This window comes from Mesoplodon bidens, assembly GCF_964165515.1.
Source record: "Mesoplodon bidens genome assembly, contig: HAP1_SCAFFOLD_288, whole genome shotgun sequence".
In the NCBI taxonomy this organism is placed as follows: Eukaryota; Metazoa; Chordata; class Mammalia; order Artiodactyla; family Ziphiidae; genus Mesoplodon; species Mesoplodon bidens.
In genome coordinates this window covers 586,780-598,348 of record NW_027671873.1, presented here as the reverse complement: position 1 = coordinate 598,348, position 11,569 = coordinate 586,780, and the positions used below count along the sequence as shown (strand labels likewise).

Below are 11,569 nucleotides of genomic sequence, written 5' to 3'. Positions count from 1 at the left end.
AAGAAAGGGACTGAGAAAATATTTGAAGAGATTATAGTTGAAAACTTCCCTAATATGGGAAAGGAAATAGTTAATCAAGTCCAGGAAGCACAGAGAGTCCCATACAGAATAAATCCAAGGAGAAATACGCCAAGACACATATTAATCAAACTGTCAAAAATTAAACACAAAGAAATCATATTAAAAGCAGCAAGGCAAAATCAACAAATAACACACAAGGGAATCCCCATCAGGATAACAGCTGATCTATCAGCAGAAACTCTACAAGCCAGAAGGGAGTGGCAGGACATAATTAAAGTGATGAAGGAGAAAAACCTGCAACCAAGATTACTCTACCCAGCAAGGATCTCATTCAGATTTGATGGAGAAATTAAAACCTTTACAGACAAGCAAAAGCTGAGAGAGTTCAGCACCACCAAACCAGCTTTACAACAAATGCTAAAGGAACTTCTCTAGGCAAGAAACACAACAGAAGGAAAAGACCTACAATAACGAACCCAAAACAATTAAGAAAATGGGAATAGGAACATACATATCGATAATTACCTTAAATGTAAATGGACTAAATGCTCCCACCAAAAGACACAGATTGGCTGAATGGATACAAAAACAAGACCCATATATATGCTGTCTACAAGAGACCCACTTCAGACCTAGAGACACATACAGACTGAAAGTAAGGGGATGGAAAAAGATATTCCATGCAAATGGAAACCAAAAGAAAGCTGGAGTAGCAATTCTCATATCAGACAAAATAGACTTTAAAATAAAGACTACTAGAAGAGACAAAGAAGGACACTACCTAATGACCAAGGGATCGATCCAAGAAGAAGATATAACAATTGTAAATATTTATGCACCCAACATAGGAGCACCTCAATACATAAGGCAAATACTAACAGCCATAAAAGGAGAAATCGACAGTAACACAATCATAGTAGGGGGCTTTAACACCCCACTTTCACCAATGGACAGATCTTCCAAAATGAAAATAAATAAGGAAACACAAGCTTTAAATGATACATTAAACAAGATGGACTTAATTGATATTTATAGGACATTCCATCCAAAAACAACAGAATACACATTTTTCTCAAGTGCTCATGGAACATTCTCCAGGATAGATCATACCTTGGGCCACAAATCAAGCCTTGGTAAATTTAAGAAAATTGAAATTGTATCAAGTGTCTTTTCTGACCACAATGCTATGAGACTAGATATCAATTACAGGAAAAGAGCTGTAAAAAATACAAACACATGGAAGCTAAACAATACACTACTTAATAACGAAGTGATCACTGAAGAAATCAAAGAGGAAATTAAAAAATACCTAGAAACAAATGACAATGGAGACACGACGACCCAAAACCTATGGGATGCAGCAAAAGCAGTTCTAAGAGGGAAGTTTATAGCAATACAATCCCACCTTAAGAAACAGGAAACATCTCGAATAAACAACCTAACCTTGCACCTAAAGCAATTAGAGAAAGAAGAACAAAAACACCCCAAAGTTAGCAGAAGGAAAGAAATCATAAAAATCAGATCAGAAATAAATGAAAAAGAAATGAAGGAAACGATAGCAAAGATCAATAAAACTAAAAGCTGGTTCTTTGAGAAGATAAACAAAATTGATAAACCATTAGCCAGACTCATCAAGAAAAGAAGGGAGAAGACTCAAATCAATAGAATTAGAAATGAAAAAGGAGAAGTAACAACTGACACTGCAGAAATACAAAAGATCATGAGAGATTACTTCAAGCAACTCTATGCCCATAAAATGGACAACCTGGAAGAGATGGACAAATTCTTAGAAATGCACAACCTGCCAAGACTGACTCAGAAAGAAATAGAAAATATGAATAGACCAATCACAAGCACTGAAATTGAAACTGTGATAAAAAATCTTCCATCAAACAAAAGCCCAGGACCAGATGGCTTCACAGGCGAATTCTATCAAACATTTAGAGAAGAGCTAACACCCATCCTTCTCAAACTCTTCCAAACAATATCAGAGGAAGGAACACTCCCAAACTCATTCTACGAGGCCACCATCACCTTGATACCAAAACCAGGCAAGGATGTCACAAAGAAAGAAAACTACAGGCCAATATCACTGATGAACATAGATGCAAAAATCCTCAACAAAATACTAGCAAACAGAATCCAACAGCACATTAAAAGGATCATACACCATGATCAAGTGGGGTTTATTCCAGGAATGCAAGGATTCTTCAATATACGCAAATCAATCAATGTGATACACCATATTAACAAGTTGAAGGAGAAAAACCATATGATCATCTCAATAGATGCAGAGAAAGCTTTTGACAAAATTCAACACCCATTTATGATAAAAACCCTGCAGAAAGTAGGCATAGAGGGAACTTTCCTCAACATCATAAAGGCCATATATGACAAACCCACAGCCAACATTGTCCTCAATGGTGAAAAACTGAAACCATTTCCACTAAGATCAGGAACAAGACAAGGCTGCCCACTCTCACCACTCTTATTCAACATAGTTTTGGAAGTTTTAGCCACAGCAATCAGAGAAGAAAAGGAAATAAAAGGAATCCAAATCGGAAAAGAAGAAGTAAAGCTGTCACTGTTTGCAGATGACATGATACTATACATAGAGAATCCTAAAGATGCTACCGAAAAACTACTAGAACTAATCAATGAATTTGGTAAAGTAGCAGGATACAAAATTAATGTACAGAAATCTCTGGCATTCCTGTACACTAATGATGAAAAATCTGAAAATGAAATCAAGAAAACACTCCCATTTACCATTGCAACAAAAAGAATAAAATATCTAGGAATAAACCTACCTAAGGAGACAAAAGACCTGTATGCAGAAAATTATAAGACACTGATGAAAGAAATTAAAGATGATACAAATAGATGGAGAGATATACCATGCTCCTGGATTGGAAGAATCAATATTGTGAAAATGACTCTACTACCCAAAGCAATCTACAGATTCAATGCAATCCCTATCAAACTACCACTGGCATTTTTCACAGAACTAGAACAAAAAATTTCAAAATTTGTTTGGAAAAACAAAAGACCCCGAATAGCCAAAGCAATCTTGAGAACGAAAAACGGAGGTGGAGGAATCAGGCTCCCTGACTTCAGACTATACTACAAAGCTACAGTAATCAAGACAGTGTGGTACTGGCATAAAAACAGAAAGATAGATCAGTGGATCAGGATAGAAAGCCCAGAGATAAACCCACGCACATATGGCCAACTTATCTTTGATAAAGGAGGCAGGAATGTACAGTGGAGAAAGGACAGCCTCTTCAATAAGTGGTGCTGGGAAAACTGCACAGGGACATGTAAAAGTTTGAGATTAGATCATTCCCTAACACCATACACAAAAATAAGCTCAAAATGGATTAAAGACTTAAATGTAAGGCCAGAAACTATCAAACTCTTAGAGGAAAACATAGGTAGAACACTCTATGACATAAATCACAGCAAGATCCTTTTGGACCCACCTCCTAGAGAAATGGAAATAAAAACAAAGATAAACAAATGGGACCTAATGAAACTTCAAAGCTTTTGCACAGCAAAGGAAACCATAAACAAGACCAAAAGACAACCCTCAGAATGGGAGAAAATATTTGCAAATGAAGCAACTGACAAAGGATTAATCTCCAAAATTTATAAAGAGCTCATGCAGCTCAATAGCAAAAAAACAAACAACCCAATCCAAAACTGGGCAGAAGACTTAAATAGGCATTTCTCCAAAGAAGATATACAGACTGCCAACAAACACATGAAAGAATGCTCAACATCATTAATCATTAGAGAAATGCAAATCAAAACTACAATGAGATATCATCTCACACCAGTCAGAATGGCCATCATCAAGAAATCTAGAAACAATAAATGCTGGAGAGGGTGTGGAAAAAAGGGAACACTCTTGCACTGCTGGTGGGAATGTGAATTGGTACAGCCACTATGGAGAACAGTATGGAGGTTCCTTAAAAAACTAAAAATAGAACTACCATATGACCCAGCAATCCCGCTACTAGGCATATACCCTGAGAAAACCATAATTCCAAAAGAGACATGTACCAAAATGTTCATTGCAGCTCTATTCACAATAGCCTGGAGCTGGAAACAACCTAAGTGTCCATCATCGGATGAATGGATAAAGAAGATGTGGCACATATATACAATGGAATATTACTCAGCCATAAAAAGAAACAGAATTGAGTTATTTGTAATGAGGTGGATAGACCTAGAGTCTGTCATACAGAGTGAAGTAAGTCAGAAAGAGAAAGACAAGTACCGTATGCTAACACATATATACGGAATTTAAAAAAAAAAAAGTCATGAAGGACCTAGGGGCAAAACGGGAATAAAGACATAGACCTACTTGAGAATGGACTTGAGGATATGGGGAGGGGGAAGGGTAAGCTGTGACAAAGCGAAAGAGAGGCATGGACATATATACACTACCAAACGTAAGGTAGATAGATAGTGGGAAGCAGCCACAGAGCACAGGGAGATCAGCTCGGTGCTTTGTGACCGCCTGGAGGGGTGGGATGGGGAGGGTGGGAGGGAGGGAGATACATGAGGGAAGGGATGTGGGAACAGATGTATATGTATGACTGATTCACTTTGTTATAAAGCAGAAACTAAATAAAATTTAAAAAAAAATCATACAGAGTATGTTCTCTAGCCATAATGGAATCAGACTAGAAATCAATAACAGAAAGACAACAGGAGAATCTTCAATCACATGAAAACTAAATATCACAATTCCAAATCACTCATGGGTAAAAAAGACAGCGTCAAGGAAAAAAATTTTAATGCATAGAATAAAGGAAAATGGAGATATAACAGATCAAAGTTTGTGGAATAAAGTGAAAGTAATGTTAAAAGGGAAGTTTATAGAACTAAATTGGGAAAGAAAATATTTCAAAGCAATAATCTAATGTTCTATATTACAATAGTAAAAAAGGAAGAGGAAAAAACACTAAACAAGCAGAAAGAAGGAAATAATAAAGATGAAACAGAAGTGCATGAAACTGAAAACAGGAAAATGGGGGGGGGAAATCAATGAAACAAAAGGCTGGTTCTTGGAAATAAACAATTTAATCAATAAAGATCTAGCAAGACTGATAAAGGTAAAAACAGAGATGGCACAAATCACAGCTATCAGAAATGCAACCAGGGATACCATGACATATCCTGCAGGTTAATAAGGGACAAGTTATTATGAACAAGTCTACACTATAAATTCAAAATTGTAGATGAAATGGGCCAATTCTTCTACACCCAAAACTACCAAAACTCAGCCAAGATGAAATAGATAATCTCAATTTTCCTGTAACCATTAGAAACACTGATTTTTCATTTAAAAACTCCCAAAAGAAATATTCAGGCTTAGATGTTTCACTTTTACCCAATACTTAAAGAATTAAAACCAATTTTACATGATTTGATAAGAAATAGAAGTAGAGGGAACAGTTCCTAATTAATTTTATGAAGCCAGTATTACCTTGATACCAAAACCAGACAGGAATAGTATAAAAAGAAGAAGACTATAGACCAATATGTTTTATGAAATTGCCTGTAAAAATCTTCAGCCAGATATTAGCAAATTAAATCCAGAAAAATATAAGAAGCATAATATATCATGACCAAGTGGTATTTATTCCAGTTATGCAAAGTTGGTTAAATATTTGAAAATCAAACAATGTAATCTACCATATCCAATAGATTAAGGGGGAAAAGTCATGTGATCCTATCCATTAATGCAGAGAAAACATTTGACAAAATCCAATCCCATTCATGATTTGGCACATATATACAATGACATATTACTCAGCCATAAAAAGAAACAAAATTGAGCTATTTGTAATGAGTTGGATAGACCTAGAGTCTGTCACACAGAGTGAAGTAAGTCAGAAAGAGAAAGACAAATACCGTATGCTAACACATATATATGGAATCTAAGAAAAAATATGTCATGAAGAACCTAGGGGTAAAACAGGAATAAAGACACAGACCTACTTGAGAAAGGACTTGAGAATATGGGGAGGGGAAAGGGTAAGCTGTGACAAAGCGAGAGAGAGGCATGGACATATATACACTACCAAACGTAAGGTAGATAGCTAGTGGGAAGCAGCCGCATAGCACAGGGAGATCAGATCGGTGCTTTGTGACTGCCTGGAGGGGTGGGATAGGGAGGGTGGGAGGGAGGGAGACGCAAGAGGGAAGAGATATGGGAACATATGTATATGTATAACTGATTCACTTTGTTATAAAACAGAAACTAACACACCATTGTGAAGCAATTATACTCCAATAAAGTTGTAAAAAAATAATAATAAAATTAAAAAATTTTTAGAAAAGAAGAAAAAAAAAACCCAAGCAAAATAGGAATAGAAAAGGAACATACTGAAACTCATAAAGAGTATCTACAAACAACCTATACCGACATTATATTTAACTGTGAAAGACTGAATGCTTTCTCTGTAAGATCAGAAACAAGGCACCAATATCTGCCCTCACCACTTTTATGAAATATATTAATGGAGTTTCTAGTAAGAAAATAAAGCAAAAATAAATAAATACATAAATTTAAAAGTTAAAATTTTAAAACATTTATTTAAAAGATAGAAGGACTATTCCTACTACGTTGAATAGGACGGAATATATCCTACTGAATGTTGAATAGTAATATATACTATTATATTAAATAAGGAAAAGTAAAACGGTATCTGAAGAGGAGATGATAATCTAAATGGAGAAAATACCAAGGAATCCACAAAAAGCTTGAGAAATCACATTAGTTTGTAAATGTTTCAGAGTAAAAATCAACACAGTTTTATCAAATTATATATTAATAACAAATGTGTAGAAGCTTAAATAAAAATATGTGATGCCATTTACAACGGACCTAAATAAATATTTAAATATAAGCCCAATAAGACATTTATAGGACCTCTATACTGAAAATTACAAAATGCTGATGAAGAAAAATTTAAAAGTCCCAAACAAAGAGTGAGACATACCTTGTTCATGGATGAGAAAACACAACATAATAAAGATGTCAATTCTCCCCAAGTTAAGAGGCTTAACATAATTACTCTTAAAATGCCCTCAAGGTTTTTGTGGATATAGACAAGCTTATTCTAAGATTTATATGGTAAGAAGAGGCTGAAGAATAGCTAAAACAATTTGTAAAGGAAGATTAAAACGGGAGGAATTAATCTACCCAATTTCAAGATTTTGCAGTCATGATGGAGGGTAGATACACAGATCAATGGAATGGAATAGAGAACCCAGAAATAGACTGACATAAATACATGTAACTTGTTTTTGACAGCAGTGTGAAAGCTATCAAGGAAGAATAGACTTTTCAAAAAATGGTACTGAAACAGTTGGACATCCCTCGACAAAAACAAACAAACAAAAAATGAACCTTAACCTAAACCTCCACACCTTACACAAAAATTAAATCAAAGTGGGTCATAATCTTAAATGTAAATGCAGGACATTTTTAGAAAAAAAATAGGAGAAAATCTTTGGCATCTAGAACTACGTGAATAATTCTTAGACTTGACACCGAAAGTATGATCCATAAAAGCAAAAATTGATAAGTTGGATCTCATCAAAATGAGTTAGAAATGCTTCATAGAAGATCATTTTAAGTGGATGAAAACTCAAATTACACAGTGGGAAAACATATTTGAAAATCCCACATGAGACAAATGACTTGTATCTATAATATACAAAGAACTCGCCAAACAACTTAAAAAAACCCAACTAGATAATAGGCAGAAGACAGGAACAGACATTTCATGGAAGAGAATATACACATGGCAAAGAGGCCCATGAAAAGATGCTCAACATCGTTAGCCATTGGGGAAATGCAAATTAAGACCATAATGAGGTATCAGAGAATAACTAAAATTAAAGTATCGTGACAACATCAAATGCTGGCGAGTACATAGAAAAATTATATCACATCACTGGTGGGAAAATAAAATGGTTTATAGCCACTCGGAGAAACAGCTTGACAGTCTCTTTTAATCCTAAAATTAGATTCACCCTACAACGCAGTAATTGTACTCTTGAGCATTTATCCAAAAGAAACAAAAACTTAATTAAGTTCCCACAGAAACTTACACGTCAATGTTCATAGCAGTTTTATTTATAACAGCCAAAAACTGGCGACTACCCAAATGTCTTTCAATGGATGAATGTTGAAACAAATTGTGATAAAATCTTATGACTGAATACTACCGAGCAACAAAAAGGAACAAATTATTAATATATGCAAAAATTGAAATGAACTTCAAGGGAATGATGCCGAGGGAAAAATGTTTTAAAGCCAATCTCTGAAGATTAAGTAATTCATGATGATGTTTACACATTATTCTTAAAATAACGAAACTGTGGAGATGGAGAACAGATTAGAAGTTGCCAAGGGTTAGAGATGGGGGTAGATGGTACAGCGGGGGAACTTTGTGAGGTTTGTGTGGTCCCAGTACAAATAATACAGCAATCTTGGTTTTAATCCCTAAAGATGTTTAAAAGCAATTCCTAATAAGAGGTGTCTAGATATTTAGCAATGGCAGCAGATTAGAGGTATAGCTCCCCAACATGACAACTTCAAAACAGATGGTACTAATTCAATGCATATGTTAATTTTAAAAAGGCCAATCACAATACTTAAATGGTATATATCTTAACGATATTATTCTAAGGATCCAGCTATACCAGATGGACTAGCATGATTCTCTGTACATTCAATCTTATTTAAGACAGTAAATCTTATAATAAGACAGTTAAAAAAAGAAAAAGAAAAAAACAAACAAACCAACTACAGTTGGATATTCTCATAGGAAGATGAGGGGAAAATATGTAGCAGTGGTTCAAAAGCTTAAGCAGTGGCACCTAAATTTGCCTGCACATTAGAATCATCTGAAGCACTTTTTAAAAACCCTCACACCAACAGTTGGGCATCCTAAACCAATAAAATCATTTTAAATCTCCTCAGACGATGCCAATGTCTAGCCAGAACTGAGAAACAGTGGACTAAGCAGAAGGGGATGTTTCTACAAAGATTTCTTAACAATAAGTCCTTTCACCCAATCAGATTTACACACACACCCCCGCCGCCGCAACTGTGTAAAGAAGGCTAGATGTTGTCCATACTTGCTTAGCTTTAATTAGCACTTGTGACTTGCCCAAAACCTAGATCATGTTTCCCCTAAATTTCATGTTATTCCCTAAGTTTTTCAAATCCAGGGCTAAGGGGTTTGCCAGGATGAGATTTTAAGTGCTCACACAGGGGAAGTCCCTGTCAAACCAGGACAGAGGTCACTCTACACTGAAATGTAAAGCATCCTAAATAACCCTGCCACTACTCCCAGATACTAGTCTGTGCCAACCAGTGGAGAAAAGGCATTCTCCATTACTACCACGGCAAATGCTGCTGTACTTGACTTGGCTACTCCCTAACTTTTCCAGGTGCCACTCCCCTTAACCTGCTGGTGGACGCTTTGGCCAGCTGACAATGCAGATATTTTCAAACTTTTAGGTGAATAAAAATCATCTGGAGGGCCAGTTATAACAGAGATCACTGAGCCCCACCAGAGTTGCTGATTCCATAGGGCTGGGACAGGGCCCTAAAACTTGAATATATGACATATTATCAGGGGACGCTGGTAAAGCTGGTCAGGTTGTTACCGAATGCAGGTTCATGTGTCTAAAGCACAGTGAGGCCAAAGAAACCAGAAGGTAGGAGTCTGGAGCAGAGAAAGGTTTATTGCAGGATCGAGCAAGGAGAGGGGTGGCCCGTGTTCCAAAACACCCTGAAATCTCCAAAGGATTTCAGCAAAGCATTTTTAAAGGTCAGGTGAGGGAGGGACGTCCCAGGGAATGTGATCATCTCATGCACAATCCTCTGATTGGTTGATGTTGAGGCCACAGGACAGGTAACATTATCCATCCTTAGGTGCCAGAAGGTCTGGGGGCTACGTGCTCATGATCATCAAGGAGTTCATTTCTTCCATTGGCTGGTGGTTTTTAGCATCTGAAAACTCCAGAAATATGCCTGAGATACTATTATCTGAGTACTTCAGAGAGGAACTACAGCAGAGGCTATGGGGGATGGGTTTGTCCTAGGAAGGCCCCATAGGGTACTGCTCGGTTACAAGGTGACCATACTTTGAGAACCACTGCTCTAGTGGCTTGGAATGTTAAGAAAGTAATGGAAGAATCCCTACCCAGATCTAGCTTCTAGTATCGCCAGCTATTTTGGTGGGGGGAAGGGTAAGTTTTGTCCTTGCTTGGACTTCTTGTTCACTTGTATCAAAGCCTATTTGAGGCAGTGCGCTTGGCAGTCCTGCAGATCTGCCTTTTGCTTCAACAGTGTTTGGAATGAACAGACCCAGGGACGCTCCTTGCTCCAGCCCCCGACAACCGTCCAGCCTTTCTTCCTGTCGCAACCTTTGGAATCAGCCACTCAGCTATCCTCAGCCTCCAGGACAGGCCAACACCGTTTTTTGAGCTTAGCTCCTTATCACTGATCAACCACGAGTTCCCAGGTTCGTCAGAATTATTCCATCGAGGTGGAGGCCGCCGTCCACCGCCTGTTAACATGCATCTGTGGACACTTACCTCTCTCTGAGCTTCTATTTCGACAGCAACAATGGGACTCTGGACAGTGGGGGCCACATTTTTCGCCAACTGCCTAAGGAGAAGTGTGAGGGCGCCCAACGTCTCTTGAAAATGCAAAACCAGTGCTGCGGCCGCGCCCTCTTCCAGGATGCGCAGAAGCCTTCTCAAGATGAGTGGGGTAGAACCCAGGACACTGTGGAAGCCGCCGTTCTTAGGGAGAAGAACCTGAACCAGGCACTATCGGATCTGCACACCCTGGGTCCTGCCCGCACACACTCCCACCTCTGTGACTTCCTGGAGAGCCGCTTCCTGGAGGAGCAGCTGAAACTCATCAAGAAGATGGGCGACCACTTGACCAACCTCCGCAGGCTGGCTGGTCCGCAGGCTGTGCTGGGCGAGTATCTTTTCGAAAGGCTCACGCTCGAGCACAAACAGGAGTCTCTGAAGTGCAGCGGCCTCTGAGGAGCCCCTCTGGCGTCAGAGTTCTGCCTGAAGCCCAGCTCTGCATCCACTAGGCAGCTTTGTAACCGCCCTGGAGCCCTCTCCCAAGCCTTGGACCAAATGGAAACAATAACGCTTTTTGCAGAAGAAAAATAAAAAGCCTATTTGAAACACAAACAGAATAAAGAGAAAAAAAGAAATATAATGTATATATATATATATATACACAGGTTCTTTTAACATATGGATTGCCCCACTTTATCTGTGTGAAACAAGTTTGTTCCCGTTATTGGGCTAGTCCTCAAGTTTTGCTGCTCGTATTAATTACCTAAAGAGCTTTGAAGAAAAACATTGGTGTCTGGGTCCCAGCCCCAGAGATTTTGATTCAGTAGTTCTAGGGAGGAGCCTGGGCACATGGAGGTCTCAGAGTTCCCCAGGTGATTCTAATGTGCAGCAAATTTGTGAACCACCTTTT

General features: G+C 37.9%; 1 protein-coding gene across 1 annotated transcript; it reads left to right on the top strand.

The window, feature by feature from the left end:
* Positions 1-10,580: 10,580 nt before the first annotated feature.
* LOC308610879 (ferritin light chain-like) lies at positions 10,581-11,255 on the top strand (the record flags this gene model as incomplete). Its single annotated transcript, XM_081259878.1, is given in 3 exon segments — positions 10,581-10,623; positions 10,626-10,645; positions 10,648-11,255. Coding segments are annotated over 3 exon segments (531 nt in total), but the record flags the coding sequence as incomplete, so codon positions are not given.
* Positions 11,256-11,569: the final 314 nt, after the last annotated feature.